This window comes from Pongo pygmaeus, chromosome X (assembly GCF_028885625.2).
Source record: "Pongo pygmaeus isolate AG05252 chromosome X, NHGRI_mPonPyg2-v2.0_pri, whole genome shotgun sequence".
NCBI classification, from domain to species: Eukaryota; Metazoa; Chordata; class Mammalia; order Primates; family Hominidae; genus Pongo; species Pongo pygmaeus.
Genome location: NC_072396.2, coordinates 119467894 through 119487862, shown reverse-complemented (window position 1 = coordinate 119487862; position 19969 = coordinate 119467894). Strand labels below are relative to the sequence as shown.

The following is a 19969-nucleotide window of genomic DNA, read 5'->3' as shown; positions in this document are numbered from 1 at the left end:
CCAATGGACAATAATTTAAACAGAATTTTTAGTGCCTTAATGGAAGTATTATACCACTTAACAAAAATTGATATGTAAAATTAAGTAAAATGTGTACAAATCCCTAATAAATGCAGAAATATGGATTGCTTGTCATCAGTATTAAACATTTTCATTTTTATAGCAAATTATGTGTATACTGCTAATATAAGTAGGGTGGGACCTTTTGCATTAAAATGATGCCTGCATCAGACATCATCTACATACACAATAACTCATACACACATCTTGGAAATACTTTTTTTTTTTTTTTTCTGAGACAGAGTCTTGCTCTGTCACCCAGGCTAGAGTGCAGTGGCAAGATCTCAGCTCACTGCAACCTCCGCCTCCCGGGTTCAAGCAATTCTCCTGCCTCAGCCTCCCGAGTAGCTGGGATTACAGGTGCTCGCCACCTTGCCCGGCTAATTTTTGTATTTTTAGTAGAGACGGAGTTTGACCATGTTGGCCAGACTGGTCTCAAACTCCTGACCTCAAGTGATCCACCCGCCTCGGCCTCCCAAAGTGCTGGGATTATAGGCATGAGCCACCACGCCCAGCCGGAAATAATTTTTTTTAGCTGAAGTAAGTAATTCTGTGCAGCAGTTAATATGAACCTAAAATATTTGACTAGACATTTACAGTCAATACAAACAAGGTAATCACTGAGAAATTAAAACTAAAACTTTTATTGAATAACCAAACAAATTGCAATTAACATATCTTGTGTTTTTAAAAACATAACTCCCAGTACATTTAAATTTCTGTTTCTTTTGCTAGGGTAGACAGACCTACCCTAACAGTTTTATAAGGCAACAGTGAATACATAAATGTATTCAAAATATATTCAGAAGGTTAGCATTACATCTATGCATAGAATATATCCTCTCCTATGGTCTGATTTGAGGAAAGCAGAAAAGTTCAGCTGCCCAAAGATACATCTACCATTTGTCTGCTAAGGACTCTCTGAGGACGGCTTAGGAAGGAGACACAAGTGGAAAACAGAGATATTCATTATCATAGATTATATATTATCAATTTGGCAGTTAGTTGTTAGATTAGCTTACCTACCAGGTTGGAATGTCCAAGGGGGATTGGACACTAAGTCAAGTTGGAATGTCCAAGGGGGACAGGACACTAAGTCAAAATATTCTAATTGTGGGGAAGGCCCAATAGGAAAGGCTGAATACATAGGGCTCTTCCAGGGAAAGCAGACCTACCGGGAACAACTTAATGGGACATCTTGGGTAACTGGATGATAGCTTAGAAGAAATCAAGTTGAAAGAATATTGATACCATGTATGTATTACCTCCATTCTAACATTTATGTCTTTGTCCCAATATACATCTGTTTCAACAAATACATATTTAGCCATTAGAATATAGATATATGCTTTTCTATTTCCATAGAATTCAACACATTGCTCTGATGATTAAGAAGTCATTGTATTTTTACCTGCTGAGTATCTCTGATGTCTTTCTGACTGGCCATGAGATCTCCCTGATTGATCATGAGATCTCTCTCAGTGGCCATGAGATCTCTCTGAGTGACTATGAGATCTCTCTGAGTGGCTATGAGATCTCTCTGAGTGGCTATGAGATTTTTCTGAGTGGCTATGAGATCTCTCTGAGTGGCTATGAGATCACTCTGAGTGACAAGATCTCCCTGGCTATGAGATCTCTTTGAGTGACCATGAGATCTCTCTGAGTGACCATGAGATCTCTTGGATTGGCCATGAGATCTCTCAGATTGACCATGAGATCTCTTGGATTGGCCATGAGATCTCTCAGATTGGGCATGATGTCTCTTTAGTTGCCCTTGAGATCTGTCTGACTGACAAAGAGATCTCACTAAGTGGTTTCGGGATCGCTCAGAATGATGATTTTCTTCTGGTTGGCCCTGAGATTCTTCTGATTTGTCCGGATTTCCTTCTGATTGATGCTGGTTCCCCTCTGATTGGCCTTGATTCTTCTCTGCTTGGGCCTCATAATTGTCACTGCACTTCTCCTGAAAAGGATCCCAATTATGCAAAACAAAGGAAACATATACTTCATGATTTAAGTCATAATGATATATTCTCAAGACCATTTTTATGGGCAACTATTTCTTTTAGAATTCCACTGTGCTTACTTTTATTTATCAACCAGTTTTAGAACTAACTTACAGAATAGCTCCATTGTATCATGTCATTGGCACAAAAATGCTATGCAACTAAAACTTTAATAAAATAAAAATATGGAAAATTAGTTGTTTTATGAGTTTGACTGTACTCTAAGGTCATGTTCTGTACTCTAAGGTCATGTTCTGTACTCTAAGGTCATGTTCTACCTACCAATTTCTTGATCTATGTTTTACTAAAGAAACAACAGATTCTGTGACTTTGATAGAATATTTTGTAGTGTAAGTCCTCAGGATCAAAAGGAAAGTGTTCAAAATCATATTGTTTACTCTCTGCCTACTCAATGATCATTAAAAAGAAACTATCTTTTCATTATAAATTAATACTTAATTCTAGAGAGAAAGATGAAGTAAGGAAGGGGAAAGGAAGCTGTAAAAAAAGCGGAAGGTTGGCTCAATACTATTCAAGTAAATTAGCCTGGCAACAACACAGCTTTTCTACCTTTTCAATTTTTAAGCCAAAAAGACAGAGGAGTGAATCAGCCAAATGGAAATAATGAAACCTTTGACAAATCTCTATGATGCTACATAAATGTAAGTGGATAAAGTCATATAGACCATGCTGAGAAATCAAGCTTTCTACTAGTATATACTGCCTGACAAACACAACATCCCCTAAATTTGGCATTATGAATTTCTAGTTTAACACTACCAGAAGCTGGAAGCAACTGCTAAACAGCAGGGGAGGTATCAGCACAAAAGATATTATGCACAGAAAACTTTTTTTAAAATAAAAATGTAAAAAATTAGTTGTTTTGCTAAAACATAAAGCTATAGCCACTCTCCAGCTTTTGTACTGAAAATCCTAAATAAGGAGATGGGGTGAAATGCACATGTACCTTTTCTCTCTTCTAAGTGATTGGTGTTGGGAGCACAGTGGGTCAGTAGGAAAGATAGGACTGAGTTCCATCTTCTAAAGACCCGTATGTATCCAAGTACCTTTCCAAAGGAGCTTGCAGTCCCTTTTATGAATGTTTATATAAGAAATAAGTACATAAGAAATGTACTATGTATTTCCTACCTTTGGAAAACAAAATGCACATTAGTTTTCTTTCCTTACAAACAAGTGAAGCCTTCAATCAAAAGGTTGTGTTGAATAAATACATGGGGTGAACAAATACAACTGTGTTCCACTGATAATAAGACTAAATCTTGTTAAGTACGAAACTAGCTTAATAGAATTGTAAAGTATTATTGAAAACTGTAATTATTCAATTTATTGGTGAAATAATTATGCTTAAATTTTAATACATTTCTTTATTGCAGGGTATTTTTTTTTCTAGTGAGTTCGGCTATGATAGTCTCAAAAGTTTCAAAAGTATGAATAATAGAAGGATACTTTCCCAGCCTGGGCAACATAGCGAGACCTCATCTCTACAGAAAAGAAAAAAAAAATTCACAGGGCATGGTGGCACGTGCCTATAGTCCCAGCTACTTGAGAGGCTGAAGTGGGAGGACTGCTTGAGCCCGGGAGGTAGAAGAGGCAGAGAGCCATAATCACACCACCACATTCCAGCCTGGGCAACGGGATGAGACCCTGTCTCAAAAAATAAATAAATAAAAGGACAAGGATGCTTTCAATTTGAAAATATTGTTTAACATTTATTCTCAGTTTATTTATGCATCTTGGACTGTATCAGAAGGAAGCTCATGTTCTTCTTCCCAAACTTTATAAAAAAATCTCCTCATCCTATAAGGCACAGATCATATGCCATCTCTTCCATCAAAGTTTCTCAAGAATCCCAATCAGAATGAATTTCTACATCCCCACAATATATAACTTATGTCCTATTATGCACATACTGCATACTGCCTGGCATTACATTTCTTTCTTAGCTTTCTCTTCCACCACCATACAGACTATTTGAAGCAGGCTGTTCTGGTATCATAGTGCCTGCATAGAGTAGGCATTGAATCATAATTTGAACAATTTAAAGTAATCCTTTAAATATTTGAAAATGCAACATGTTTTTCTCCAAAACAAATAAATGAACAAGCAAATAAATAAACATTTGCATTTACATGATTTGGCAAAAATGATTTAAGCTCCCAGAACTGCCATTTTTGATAAATGACCACTTAACACCTTAAGAAGAGTCAGTTTATAAGCTAGGATGAAACATTAACACCAATGTTAGCTAATGATTCTGGATCTGAGCACCTCTCAAATTCCTGTCTATTGACTGGCTCACCTATACGTGTTTAGAGGAAATGGATTTGTACAGGGATAGTCTGTGCCACATGTTGCTTCCAGATATTTCATATCTGATATCATCTGACTTCTGGCTTTTACAGTTCATTCACAAAGATACTAAAACTCTTATATTATAACTTAAGCTCAAAGCCTCTGTATGAGGACAAATAAAAATGATTATATAGGATTAATGACAATAACTAATAATCTATTTTGGCGTTTTATAAATTCAAAAGTTTTAGTAATGACTGAAAATAGCAAAAATCAAATGTTTATTAAAATAGTTACAGGGGAAAAATTAACTAATAAACATTGAATTTAAAATATGTTCAAGGCACCATGGAGGAATACCAAGAAACAATCCCTGCTTTCAATAGAATTTAAATTAATCATTAATATTAGGAAATATAGTAAATGTAGGATTTTTAATATTGGTTAATTCTTGGTACTTATCTACCTGCTCAATTAAAGGTTGCCCATTTAAAGGGTGTTGTCCAGACTTGAATCCAGAAGGTTTTTGGGATGGTTTTTTATCATGATTTCCTTCCTCAGAGTTGCTCCTGCATCTTGAGTAGCCTATGAAAAATAAATATTTTCTGTATTTTCGAGTAGTAAATTCAACGTATCTTTCAGAAGTATTATCTCTGATCTCATTTTTTTTAAGGCTATGCACTGGGTTTTGCAAAACTTTTGATATTTCATTACTCTGGTATCATCTGGGAGTCTCACTGAATTCTAGAACAGTCTTTGCCATACTATTTCAATTTGCATACCTTAATCGGGTAGTCTTCTCAGTATATAATACCTCAATTTTGGTTTCATATGCCACCAAAGTTGGGACATACTGTCTGAAATTAAATGAAAGAATACTCCAGTAGAAAAAGGAGAGATGGAGAGAAACTGTCTGCTTTGTATTAATCATGTGAATATTTGTCTCAATTGTCTGCTTTGTTTGGGTATAAAGACAGTTTAAAAACCCATCAAAGAATATCTCCAAAAGGCTCACAAAGATCAATTTTGTGATGACTGGTTAGGCACATAAGAATGGGCCACGTTACCCTTTTTGGCTGCTCTGCCCCTGTAATAACTACCATTACTTCTCTTCTCAGAACATGCTGAGCCACTGAAGATTCACACAAGAACTTAAATGAAGCTGTATAGGCAACTGTTGGGGCGTATAGTAATCACAATGTCAAAATGGTTCCAATCTGTTGACTAGATTATGAAGACCTTTAATTGTTGAAAAGACTTCTGTATCGTGGCAATCTGTAGCACATTCATATTAAAAAGTGCATACTGAACTTACCAATGAGGTTAAGTATATAGAGGACATTTGTCATGTTCTACCCTTCTCTTTTTGTCTTACAACATGTGTATTTTCAAAGTGTGGATGCCATAGTGTTCAGATTATTGACTATGCTCTTAACCCTCCTGTATTGCCTCCTAAAAGTGGAACTGGACCAACCAACGCATGCTTGTAAACAAGTACAAAATAACTCTCAGCTCATATGGTTACTTTTCTTATCCCACTCTCCATTAGGGAAGTAATTCTTATAAATTAAAATAAATTTTTATTCATATGACATGGCATAAATTCTTACCAACCCTGTATGAGCCCATGCCCAGAAAAAATAAAACAAGCAACATAATGCAACTTTGGAACAATATTGTGAATTCTTGATTTTACTTATCTAGTTATTCACAAATATTTCAGACTCTTTTTACCACATGTGACTATTTTCAGCATACTTTACCTCTCCGATGGTGATGTCTATGAGCATTTGATTGCTGTCTTGAAGACGATTCCTTTTTACTATGGTTCTGTCTTTTATTCTTTTCTTCTTCTTCAGCATTTGTCCCTTCTAACTCTTTATAGATTATAATGTCATCTGTATTAGAAAATACATAAAAAATGAATGAAATGGCAAAAGCCAAATAATAATGTCTCGAGTGAATAATCTATATACTATCTCATCATATTTCAGAATACCTAAAAACTGGTAGCCCTAAAAATGATAATAATAAATTTGTTAAACTCTAACAAAGGTCAAACAATACTGACATCTTAGGTTTGCTGGAACAAGAAAGAACAATTCCTGTTAGATATATGGTAACTTTATTTATGCAAAAGCAAAATACTTTCACACTGCAATAGCTCAGGGGGGATATCATCTAAATAAATGATTTTACTAAATGTTATTTCAGTGTCACAGAAATATAGAGCAATAGAGTCATTAAGTTGCTGACTAAATAAATGTAAATCAGCAATTAAATGTAAAGTGATAGACCATTAAATGTCTATTTGATTAAATGTAAGTGATAGACAATTAGTTACATGTATATTATCAAAAACTAACAAAGAAAAAGGAAGTGACAAAAGTAAGAAAGTGGTGATGGAAGTTCATAGAAGACACCACAGAAGTGAGGAACCTAGATTATTGTAGTAGCAGGAAGCAATCAGACTTGACTCTGCAGTCAGGCACATACTTACGTACTCAGGCAGAAAGCACTTATATGGCATAATTTAAAGAATGGCAGACAGGTACAACTTGCTCTAAAATATCTCTCCTAACATTTAGAATGGAAGAGTCTACAGGTGGGATGCTCTATCAGTGGATAAAACTTTACTCATGTTAAGGCATCTTTAGAAATAAGCAAAAGCCCCCCACACCTTCCGGAAACTACACTCAGGAAGAAGAGAAAAAGAAAAAAAGAAGGACAAGCTAGGTATTTGGAAAAAAACTGGAGATTCTAAAAGAAAGGAAGAGCTGAAAAGGGTACAAAAGAGGCAGTTGGGTGACACAGATTAACCACTCCTTTATTATTTTGCTTAGTACTAGTCCTGCCTCAGGTCTCTAAATATCTGATTCTGGGATAGGGAGCAAGATGGCAGAATAGGAGCCTCCACCAATCGTCCCCCAGCAAGGACACGAATTTAACAACTATCTACACAGAAAAAACACCTTCATAAAAACCAAAAGTCACGTGAGCACTCACTCATAGTAACTGGTTTTAACTTCTTATCACTGAAAGAGGCACTGAAGAGATAGAAAAAACAGTCCTGAATCGCCAATGCCACCCTTCTCCCACCCCCGGCAGCAATGACATGGTGGTGCCAAGAGCATCTCTGGGCACTGGGGAAGGAAGAACACAGCAATCATGAGGCATTAAATTTAGTGCTGTCCTGTTAGAGCAGAAAGGAAAACTGGACCAAACTCACCTGACACCTGCCCATGGAGGGAAGATTTAAACCAGCCCCAGTCAGAGAGGAATCACCCATCGCAGCAGCCCGAGCAAGAGTTCCCACAAACCTCTCCATCAAGAGCTACAGTGCTCTGGATCTCCAAGTAAACCTGAAAGGTAGTCTAGGCCAAGCTTTTCTAACCTGTGGCCTGCAGGCCATACACGGCCCAGGACGGTTTTGAACGTAGCCCAACACAAATTCGTAAACTTTCTTAAAACATTATGAGATTTTTTCTGCAATTTTTTTTTTAGCTCGTCAGCTATTGTTAATGTTAGTGTATTTTATGTGTGGCTCAAGACAATTATTCTTTCAGTGTGGTCCAGGGAAGCCAAAAGATTGGAAACTCCTGGTCTAGGCCATAAGGACTGCAACTCTTAGGCAAGACTTAGTGCTGAACTGGGCCAACAGAGTGTGGACTGGGGGGGCCACATGACATACTGAGACACCAGCTGGGGCAGCCAAGGGAGTGGTGGCATCGCCCCTCCCCTAACCCAAGGCTGGACAGCTCACAGCTCCAAAAGAGACCCCTTCCTTCCACTTCAGAAGAGAGGGAACAGTGGGGAGGACTTTGTCTTACATCTTGGATACCAGCTCAGCCACAGCAGGATAGGGCACCAGTTAGAGTTATGAGGTTCCTGTTTCAGGCTCTAGCTCCTGGTCCACATTTCTAGACACACCGTAGGCCAGAAGGGAACCGACTGCCTTGAAGGAAAGAACTCAGCCCTGGCAGAATTCATCAACTGTTAACTGAAAAGCTCTTGGGCCCTGAATAACTAGCAGCAATACCCAGGTACTATGTTGAGAGCCTTGGGTGAGACTCTGAGACTTGCTGGCTTCAGGTACCAGCACAGCCACAGAAGGGTAGAACACCAAGTGGGCTCTTGGAATCCGTGATTCCAGGACTTGACTCTTGGATAACACTTCCGGAACTGCCCTAGGCCAGAGGGGAGCTCACTGCTCTGAAGGGTGAGTCTCAGACCAGGCAGCATTCATCCCAAGCTGACTTAAGAGCCCCTGAGCCTTAAGGGAACATCTATGGTAGTCCAACAGTACTCTTCCTGGCCTAGGGTGACTGGCTATGGGGTGAGGGTCCTCTGCCTTTGGAAAGGGAAGGGAAGAGTGGGAAGGACTGCATCTTGTGGTATGAGTGCCAGCTCAGCCATAATACAATAGAACACCAGGTAGACTTCTAAGGTTTTTGACTATAGGTCCTGAGTCCCAGATGTCACTTCTGGACCCACCTCGGGCTTGGGGGACCTTGCCACCCTGAAGGAAAGGACACAGGCCTGGCTGGTTTTGCCACTGGCTGATTGTAGAGATTCAGGGCCTTAAGCAAGCTAGGCAGTAGCCAGGAGTATTTGCAGCAGACCTTGAGTGAAACCCAGAGCTGTGCTGGCTTCGGGTCTGACCCAGCGCAGTCATAGTCGTGGTGCCCACAGGGGTGCTTGTGTCACTCCACCCCAGCTCTGGGTGGCTCAGAACAGAGACACTCTGTTTGTTTAGGAGAAAATAAGGGAAAAGAACAAGAGTCTCTGCCTGGTGATCCAGAGAATTCTCCCAGATCATGTCCAAAACCATCAAGACGGTACCTCTATGAGTTTGCAAGAACCACAGCGTTACTGGGCTTGCGATGTACCCTAAAGTAGAAACTGCTTAGATCACAACACTGCAGTCCTTTCAAATATCTGGAAAGCCTTCCCAAAAAGGATGAGTCCAAAGAAGCCCAGACAGTGAAGACTACAATAAATACCTAACCCTTCAATGCCCAGACACTGAAGAACATCTACTAGTATCAACAGCATCCAGGAAAACATGACCTTACCAAATGAACTAAATAAGGCACTAAGGACGAGTCCTGGAAAAACAGAGATATGTGACCTTTCAGACAGAGAATTCCAAATAGCTGTGTTGAGGAAACTCAAATAAATTCAAGCAAACACAGAACGAATTCAGAATTCTATCAGATAAATGTAACAAAGAGAAATGATTTAAAAGTGTCAAGCAGAAATTCTGGAATTGGAAAAAGGCCATTGGCATACTGAAGAATGCATCAGAGTCCTTTAATAGCAGAATGAATCTAGCAAAAGAAAGAATCAGTGAGCTTGAAGAAAAGCTATTTGAAAATATACAATCAGAGGAGACAAAAGAAAAAAAAAAACAATGAAACACACCTACAGGATCTAGAAAATAGCCTCAAAACGGCAAATCTGAGAGTTATTGGCTTTAAAGAGGATGTAGAGAAAGAGACAGGGGTAGAAAGTTTATTCAAAGGGGCTGGGAGTGGTGGCTCACGCCTGTATTTCCAGCACTTTGGGAGGCCGAGGCGGGTGGATCTCTTGACGTCAGGAGTTTGAGACCAGCCTGGCCAACATGGTTAAACCCCACCTCTACTAAAAATACAAAAATTAGCTGGGTGTGGCGGTGCGCACCTGTAATCCCAGCTACTTGGGAGGCTGAGGCAGGAGAATCGTTTGAACCTGGGAGGCTGAGGTTGCAATGAGCCAAGAGCGCCACTGCACTCCAGCCTGGGTGACAGAGCAAGTTTATTCAAAGAGATAATAAAAGAGAAGTTCCTGAGGCGAGCAGATCACAAGGTCAGGAGTTCAAGACCAGCCTGGCCAACATGGTGAAACCCCATCTCTACAAAAAATACAAAAATTAGCTGAGCATGGTGGCATGTATCCGTAATCCCAGTTACTCGGGAGGCTGAGGCAGGAGAATCGCTTAACCGGGACCTGGGAGGCAGAGGTTGCAGTGAGCTGAGATTACGCCACTGCTCTCCAGCCTGGGCTACAGAGCGACACTCTGTCAAAAAAAAAAAAAAAAAGTTCTCAAACCTAGAGAAAGATATCAATATCCAAGTACAAGAAGGTTATAGAACACCAAGCAAATTTAACCCAAAGAAGACTACCTCAAGGCATTTAATAATCAAACTCTTAAAGGTCAAGGATAAAGAAAGGATCCTAAAAGCAGCAAGAGAAAAGAAACAAATAACAAACAAGAGCTCTAATATGTCTGGCAGCAGCCCCTTCAGTGGAAACCTTACAGGCCAGGAGAGAGTGGGCTGATATATTTAAAGTGCTGAAGGGAAAAACTTTACCCTAGAATAGCATATCCAGTGAGAATATCCTGCAAACATGAAGGAGAAATAAAAAGTTTCACAGACAAACAAAAGCTGAGGGATTTCATCAACACCAGACCTGTCCTACAAAAAATGCTAAAGGGAGTGCTTCAACCAGAAAGAAAAGACATTAATGAGTAATAAGTCATCATCTGAAGGTATAAAACTCACTGGTAATAGTAAGTACACAGAAAAACACAGAATATTATAATACTGTAACTGTGGTGTATAAACTACTCTCATTCTAAGTAGAAACACTAAACGATGAACCAATAAAAAATAACTACAACAACTTTTCAATACATAGGTAGTACAATAAAATATAAATAGAATGAATAAGACCTACTATTTGATAGCACAACAGGGTGACTATAGTCAATAATAACTATATGTTTTAAAATAAAGAGTGTAATTGGATTGTTTGTAACTCAAAGGATGAATGCTTAAGAGGATGGATAATCTTCATGATGTGCTTATTCCACATTGCAATTGCACACATGCCTGTATCAAAACATGTCATGTACCCCATAAATACATACACCTACTATATACCCACAAAAATTACAAATAAATAATAAACAATTAAAATAATAAGAAAAAAATCTGATTCTGATTTTCTTTGAAATGGCTGACATCTCCTGGGATTATAGGTGTGAACTACCACGCCCGGCATAAAATTTATTTTTAAAAATGTTTTTGAATTATCCACACCCTGCAATGTGTTGCAGGGTTTTTTTTAAAGTGAAATCATACGTAATTTTAATCCTTAGACTTTGTAATTCCAGAGACCACCATTTGATTTGTTGGATTGTAATGGAATTGGGTAGATCTCACCAGCTACGACTTAGAGATGAAATCAAATTGCTGCTCAGTCTCTTCATATTGAAGAGAAAGCAAATGCCTATGAACCTGGGTAAGCTGTCTAAACATCCTTCCAACATAGGCTATGAGGTTATGAAGAAAGCATCCTTAATGCTACAGTATTTTTCCAGATTCTCATGTCCTTTTCCTTAGTTCTCAGAATATATCATTACAGAGACATGGGGCTTTGTTCATTCTTCTCTCTGTAATGATATTCTCCACTGAATCCACCTAGAGAACACTTAGCCAGTCTCTCAAGGAGAGACATTTGATCCAGGCCTCACCAAAGAGCCTTAAATTTGAATTCTTGATATACTTACTCTCAGAAATAAACTGTCAAGACTGAAGAAAGACAGTATTCCTCACACAGTTTAAAACTGATCACACTGCTTGAGGTGCCATATGAATAATTACATTTTTATTTAAATTGCGTAATTAATTTTCTTGTGAAAAGTATACTTATATTGCATTTTATTTTACAGTGGGTTGAAAGCACTATTTTATATTTATAAACATGTAAAATACACCACAATTTTTGTTTTGCCATTTTTTAAATATTTAAAACACTGGAAACCTCAAAAAATGTAAGTGACTTAGGTTCCTGTCAATTTCTGAAAAATTCTGACTATACATACTTCCAGAATACTTAAAACAATATATAATTGCACATATTTACTTAGCTGTCTCTCCAGCTAGATTAGGAGGTACTTGAGAAGAGACCACTGTTTATTTATTAGTGTACTAAGCGCCTAGCACAGAATACAGAGTGGATAATACATATTTGTGGATTCGTGGTCCAACATATCTAGCAGGCAGAAAGAGTTCTTTTCTTTCTAACTACAACACTTTTGCATCAGTCTCTTTTAGGTAAAAGTAATTAACAGGGGAGTGGAGTTCCTATTAAGTTCTTGCTGTTACCAGTTCGAATTTCGGTCTTATTTTTGCCTTTTATTTGTTTTTTAAAAAAAAAGACTCTAATACTTTTTGGGTATGTTTACTGAGGACAAAAACAAAAATAAATCGTAGAGCCTTTTCCTACTTTAGCGTGTATTACAATGGAAGTAATAACCTTGCATCCAACATACTACTGCTTTTCTAAAGCATGTGTTTAGTTATCTAAAAACGAAGATACGCATTGTTAAAAAGTATTATTTTCACTGAGAAAAACATAGGGAAATTTATCAGGAAAAAGTATGGCTTTCTCATTACATCATAGAAAGCAACATGTATTTGCTATTTATTGTGTATTTTTCTTGCCTTCAAACTGCAAGGGCCTCAGCCTGGCGCAGTAGCTCACGGCTGTAATCCCAGCACTTTGGGAGGCCAAGGCGAGAAGATCGCTCGAGCCCATGAGTTAGAGACCAGCCTGGGCAACATGGCGAAACTCCGTCTCTACCAAAGAAAATACAAAAATGAGCCAGGTGTGGTGGTGCACACCTAGGGTCCCAGCTATTCTCGGGACAAAGGTGGGAGGATCGCTTGAGCCTGGGAGGTCCAGGCTGCAGTGAGCTGTGATTGTGCCACTGCACTCCAGCCTCAGCGATACAGACCCTGTCTCAAAAAATTAAATAAAAATAAAAATAAAATAAACCGCAAGGGCCTGTGATGACTAGTCAAAAGTTTTGCTGTTCCTCCTGACATGATCAAAACTGGGATTCTCATCTGTCTAAAAAGGTATAAATATGGATATAGAGAACCAACGTTTAAAATATGGATATAGAGAACCAACGTTTAAAAGGATAAAACAGTGACCTCAAGATTTTTTACAACTCGGTGACTATGAGATCTTACAGTCATACTTAATCTCCAACTAACCTACCAAATTCAACTCAACATCTTTCCTCAGCCTTTCAAACAACTGAACCAATCTTTCCCAAAGCAGACTCTCCAGTATCCTTCCAGCTGTAATCAATCATCTACTAAAATATAAGTGCCTCCTAAGTCCGTTTACTTCACTATTATTCAAGTTACATGACACCACCATCTCTCTCAGTCTCCCAGAGACTGACGTGAGCTGTTTAAACCCCATCTTTCACCTAGATGGTTTTTAATCTCTTTCATGTCCACTGCATCTATGAAGTTTGATAACAAAACCCTGAGAGGAGAGGTAACTTCTCCAGCTTGCCAAATTGCTGGCTACCCAAAAGTGAGGGTTTAGGCCCACTTTCCGGGGCACATATAGCAAATATTTACTCAGCTTTTTCCATGTCAGGCAGCATACTTTGTGAACATTACCTGTATTATCTCATTTAATCTTCAACAACTCTATGATGTAGATTTTATTCAGATCAGGAAACTCAGGCCCCAAGAGATGGAGCAACTTGCATAAGGTCACACAACTACTACATTTTTGGGACCAAGCCACTCTGCAACTATGGCCCTTATTTCTCTGAATTTTGAGATAAACCCATTGCTTTAGCTATTTATCAGTTTTGTTTTGTCTTTTCCGTTAGCAGTTGCAAAAACATCAGTGAAATCAACACAAAGAAAAGTGCAGGAAGCATGAAGTTTTACCTCAGTGCTATAAATTCCCTTCAGTTCTGGGTTTTTCTCCCTTCAAGGTCCCAGTGACAAGGCAGGGCCTAGAGTGAGGTAAGTGAGGAATTCACTTCAGGCACAAAATTCAAGGAGGTCCCCCAAAACTCAGTAATCAAGATTAAAATATCTTAACACAATATTTTCTTTTTTTCAATCTTTTTTTTTTTTTTTTTGAGACAGAGTCTAGTTCCATCACCCAGGCTGGAGTGCAGTGGCATGATCTCGGCTCACTGCAACCTCAGCCTCCCGGGTTCAAGCAAATCTCCTGTCCCAGCCTCCCAAGTAGCTGGGACTGCAGGTGCCCGCCTCCACACCTGGCTAATTTTTGTATTTTTAGTAGAGACAGGATTTCACCATATTGGCCAGGCTGGTCTCGAACTCCTGACCTCAGGTCATCTACCTGCTTCAGCCTCCCAAAGAGCTGGGATTTTAGGTGTGAGCCACCACGCCCGCCTCTCAGTATTTTCAAAAATAAAAATCAATGCAAAACCAATCCGTGATGAACAAAATATCAAGCTTTTATTTTTTTAAAAGATAGTATCAAAGGCCAGATGTGGTGGCTCACACCTGTAATCCTAGCACTTTGGGAGGTCAAGGTGGATGGATTGCTTGAGCCCAGAAGTCAAGACCAGTCTAGGCAATATAGTGAGAACCCGTCTCTACAAAAATACAAAAAAATTAGCTGGGCGTGGTGGCACACGCCTGTATCCCAGCTACTTGGGAGGCTGAGGTGGGAGGATTGCCTGAGCCCAGGAAGTCGAGGCTACAGTGAGCTGTGATAATGCCACTGCACTCCAGCCTGGGTGACAGAGTGAGATCCCATTTCAAAAAAGAAAAAAAAAATAGGATCAGATCAGACCCTGTACTTGCACAACCCTCCTTCACTTGCTTCACTCTAGTTCTTAGGTCAAGAAAACTTTATTTACAAAAACAGGTGGCCAGACAGATGGCTGTAGTTTGTCCATTTAATTTTTTAAATATTTCATTAAAATATTAATTATCCCTATTAACAAATTTTTTGTGTGACTCCTTGAACTTTATACTGGAAGCAAGTGCCTCATTTACCTCACCCTAGTCTCAGCCCTGGCCAGTGACCAAATATTATTTTTAAAGTCATTTTAATGCCACAAAATATTTCAGAACTTGTGATGAAGTTGGGGTAGGGGGAAGTAGCAGTATGGGATCAACAGGGACCATGTCTTAGAAGAGGAAATTGATACCGATCTTAAAATAGATTGCTAAAAACATCTTAAAGACAACAACAACAAAAAATACTTAGTTACTTTTCATGGCCATTCCCCCTCAGAAGTAAAGTGGGAGGCAGGTAAATTCCTCAACCTCATAAGGGCATCTACAAAAACCCAACCAAAGTTAAAATGATGATTAATGGTGAAAAACTGAAAGCTTTTCTCCCTAAGATCAGAAACAAGTCAAGGATGTCCAATCTCACTGCATCTAATTAACATTTTGCTAGAAATTCCATCCAGAGCAATCAGTCAAGAAAAAGAATAAAAGGCAAGCAGATTAGAAAAAAGTAAATCTCTGTTCTCAGATATCATGATCTTGTATGCAGAAATTCCTAAAGATACATACACACACACACACACACACACACACACACACGGAGATTAGCACTAATGAACACGCTCAGCAAGGCTGCAGGATACAAGATCTATATGCAAAAATTAATTCTATGTATATATACCAGCAATGAACTATCCAAAAACAAAATTAAGAAAGCAATTCCACCAAGAAGAGCTTTCAATGGAGGAAAATCAGTCTTTTTAACAAGTAGTGTTGGAACAATTAGACATCAAAATGCGATAGAATGAAGTTGGCTCTTAACTCACCCCATATACAAGAATTAACTCAAAATGGATCAAAGATGTAAATGTAAGAGTTAAAACTAGAAAACTCTCAGAAGGAAACAAGGGTATGATCTTCATGATTTTCTAGATATGACACCAAAGCATGAACGACAACAAAAAACAGATAAATTGTATTTTATCAAATTCTGAAACTTCGGGACTTCAAAGGACACTATAAAGAAGTTTAGGCCGGGTGAGGTGGCTCACGCCTGTAATCGCAGCACTGTGGGAGGCCGAGGTGGGCTTATCACTTGAGGTCAGGAGTTCCAAGACCAGCCTGACCTCTGCCTCCTGGGATTACAGGCATGAGCCATGACGCCCCTCTTCATTTCATTATTTTTTTTTTTTTTTTCTGAGATGAAGTCTCACTCTGGCACCCAGGCTGGAGTGCAGTGCGGCGATCTCAACTCACTGCAGCCTCCACCTCCCAGGTTCAAGCAATTCTCCTGCCTCAGCCTCCTGCATAGCTGGGACTACAGGCACGCAACACCGTGCCCAGCTAATCTTTGTATTTTTAGTAGAGATGGGGTTTCACCATGTTGGCCAGGCTGGTCTCGAACTCCTGGCCTCAAATGAGCCACCCACCTCAACCTCCCAAAGTGCTGGGATTACAGGAATGAGCCACCAAGCCCAGCTGACCCTCTTCATTTCTATGGTACACTCTCCCTCCACTTATATTGCCCCTTTTAAAGTTCAGCCCTCCCTGCTCTGCTCCCCTACCCTCATCTCTAAGGTGAACCCTCTTTCCACTGCTCCATCAATTTCTGAGGTCCGCCCTCCTTGTTCCTGCTTCTCCTTGCTCCACTCCTGCGCTTCCACATTGAAGCTCAGCTCCCACTGCTCTGCTTCTCCCCCTCTCATTTCTAAAGTGGCCCTTGGCCAGGCGCGGTGGCTCAGGCCCACAATCCCATCATTTTGGGAGGCCGAGCCGGGAGGATTGCTTGAGGCCAGGAGTTCAGGACCAGCCTGGGCAACATAAGGAGACCCAATCTCTACAAAAATTTAAAAATTAGGTGGGCGTGGTGGTGAGCACCTGTGGTTGCTGCTACTCGAGAGGCTGAGGTGGTAGGATCACTTGATTGAGCCTGAAAGCTTGAGGCCACAGTGAGCCGTGATCATGCCACTACACTCCAGCCCAGACAACAGTCCCTGACCTTATCTCAAAAATAACTAGGCCAGGGGCGGTGGTTCACGCCTGTAATCCCAGGACTTTGGGAGGCCGAGGCGGGCGGATCACTTGAGACCAGGAGACCAGTCTGGGCAACATGGTGAAACCTCGCTCTACTAAAACAAAACAACAACAACAAAAAAAAACCTAGACAGGTGTGGTGGTGCGTGCCTGTAGTCCCAGCTACTCCGTCGGCTGAGGTGGGAGGATCGCTTGACCCCAGGGGGCAGAGATTGCACTGAGCCAAGATGATGCCACTGCACACCTGCCTGAGAAGCAGAGCAAGCCCCTGTTTCACACACACACACACACACACACACACACACACACATCCCTAACTAAATAAAGTAGCCCTTTTCTGTTTTGTCCTCCTTCCCCCATTTCTGCAGTTTCCTTCTTCCTGCTCTGATGCCCCTTTCCATTTCTAAAGTCAGCTTCCATCCTCTCTACTCAGCTCTGCTCACTCCCCATCTGGCTTGGAAAGTCTATTCCCTCCCCTCCTCCCCCATTTCTAAGATGGATAATAGCAGAGGAACTGGTCCAAGTAAAATCTACTTTTTCTGGGTTTGGTGCGAATGGAGGAGGTTAGGGGCCTTGATAAAGGATTTCTTTTTTCTAAGGTTCCACTCTTCGTGTAGAGGTCTCAGGTTAGAGACTAGAGAGCGCCAGCAAAGAAAGGTGATCCAGAGCGAATAACCACCAGCCAATAAGCAAATAAATGGACCAACCGCCCCTTCGAATAACCACCAGCCCGCAAAGCAGATACACCAACCCACCAACAACTCCTAGCACTACCACGCCCCGGGATCCCTAGTAAAATAGCCTAAGGCTTGCTCCTCCGGGCCCTGGAATCTAGTGATTTTTGACCCCCGCTTGGACTGAGAAGAGCACTTGGCTCCATGTGTCTGAAGGAGGCCAGTAGTCAGGTATCAATTCTTAGGAGAGTAAAATACACGGAAATAGCGGTCTATTTTCTCCGCCTGCCCCTTTCAGCAATCCTTAATCCCCACGCGCTTCCGGTCAGCCACCCTCAATTCCCCACCTGAAAGGAGAGGGCTGGAGGTGAGGAGAAGAGGAGAGGACGGATAGGGGCCAAGTGGTGCCAGGGTTCGTCAGGGTGGGGCAGGTGTGGAGATGCCCTGAAGGGGAAGCCTCTCCTCGAAGGGGTGTGCTCCTCCCGACGCCACTTCTAGTCAGCGCTACGCCGAGGTCTTGCGCTCAAGACCAGCGAGCCCAAACTAGTGGAGACTGGGATCCGAGATCTACATACCTAGAGACATATCTAGGAAGTTAACCTTTTTCCGACTGGCATGATTTGGCAGCACTTTTTCAGAAAGTGTTAGCTTCTGAAACGAAGCCATCTCCTCTGCAACATGGCGCCACACACTCCGAGGTAGGGCGCGTGTACCGCCCCCTCACCGCGCAGGAGGAGCAGGGTGGTGGGCTAACCTGATCCTCCAATCATAGCCTCTCCCTTCGCTGTTGCTAAGCCCCAAGGGGTGGAGCTTGGCGTATACCCCTCACCAAGTCTCCTATCAGGAGCTTGGCTCGCTAGAAGAAAAAAAAAGGAAAGACCCGCCCATCTCCCACCGATACCACTTTCTAAAAATATACTCTCCACCTAGAGCACTATCTAGTTGGCTACAAGTTTCTAGTGTATGTGGTGTTCCGGCCTTTGCCTTTCACAGTTCCTAGGACCCATTTCTCCTCTTTGCTGTTGACATTCATGGCGAATAAAACCTTATATTCTTGACTTAATGGGCTGGTGCTCTGCTTCTCTCAAATTCCAAGAGCGAGCACAAATTTAACATCTAGGGAGGATTCACAGGTTTGCAATGCCACACGCTTTCTTTTCTTTCTTTTCGTTTTTGTTTTTTGTTGTTTGTTTTTTTGAGACACAGTCTCTCTCTGTCGCCCAGGCTGGAGTGAAGTGGCACCAACTCCGTTCACTGCAACCTCCGCCTCTCGGGTTCAAGCGATTCTCCCACCTCAGCCTCCCAAGTAGCTGAGATTACAGGAGCGCGCCACCATGCCTGGCTAATTTTTGTGTTTTTAGTAGAGATAGGGTTTCACCATGTTGGCCAGGCTGGTCTCCTGGGCTCAAGTGATCTACCCGTCTCTGCTACCCTCGTATCACCGCGCCCACACTTTCCCTCCCTCCCTCCCTCCCTTCCTTTTTTCCCTTCTTTCCTTCCTTCCTTCCTCCCTCCCTCTCTTCTTCCCTCCCTTCCTCCCTCCCTCCCTCTCTTTCTTCTTCCTGTTTCTTTCCATCCGCCTTGACATCCCTCCCTCACCGCACCTGGTTATTTCTTTTCCTTCCTTCCTTCCTTCCTTCCTTTCTTTCTCTCTTTCTTTCTTTTTCTTTCTTTCTCTCTCTCTTTCTTCCTTCCTTCCTCTTTCTTTTCCTTCCTTCCTTCCTCCCTCCCTCCTTTCCTTCCTTCTTCCTAACTTCTCTCTTTCCACCCGCCTCGGCCTCCCTCCCTCACCGCACCCGGCTATTCCCTTCCCTTCCCTTCCCTCCCCTCCCCTCCCCTCCCCTCCCCTTCCCTCCCTTGCTTCCTTGCTTCTTGCCTTCCTTTTTTCCTTCCTTCCTTCCTTTCTTTTTCTTTCTTTTCTTTTTTCTTTCTTTCCTCGATCTGTTGCCAAGGTTGGCATGCCTTAACCTCCCAGGCTCCTCTCGGGCTGTAGAGATGGGGATCTCACCATGTTGGCCAAGCTGGTCTCAAACTCCTGGCCTCAAGCAATCCTCCCACCTTGGCCTCCCAAAGTGCTGGGATTACA

At 41.2% G+C, this 19969-nt stretch overlaps 1 protein-coding gene across 1 annotated transcript; it reads right to left on the bottom strand.

Moving 5' to 3' along the window:
• Positions 1–677: 677 nt before the first annotated feature.
• LUZP4 (leucine zipper protein 4) lies at positions 678–18597 on the bottom strand. Its single transcript, XM_054471824.1, has 4 exons — positions 18459–18597; positions 6143–6277; positions 4846–4964; positions 678–2023 (listed from the first exon to the last, which is right to left on the bottom strand). Exons 1-4 carry the CDS (start codon positions 18547–18549, stop codon positions 1457–1459), a joined length of 912 nt encoding a protein of 303 aa, XP_054327799.1. The 5' UTR covers positions 18550–18597; the 3' UTR covers positions 678–1456.
• Positions 18598–19969: the final 1372 nt, after the last annotated feature.

Excerpts from the sequence above, each read along its gene's own strand:
- LUZP4 (XM_054471824.1), bottom strand. The coding sequence starts at position 18,549 with ATGGCTTCGTTTCAGAAGCTAACACTTTCTGAAAAAGTGCTGCCAAAT. Across the intron at positions 6,278-18,458 it reads CTTCCTAGATATGTCTCTAG|ATGACATTATAATCTATAAA; the intron begins GTATGTAGATCT and ends TTTCTAATACAG. Across the intron at positions 4,965-6,142 it reads TAGACATCACCATCGGAGAG|GCTACTCAAGATGCAGGAGC; the intron begins GTAAAGTATGCT and ends TATTTTTCATAG.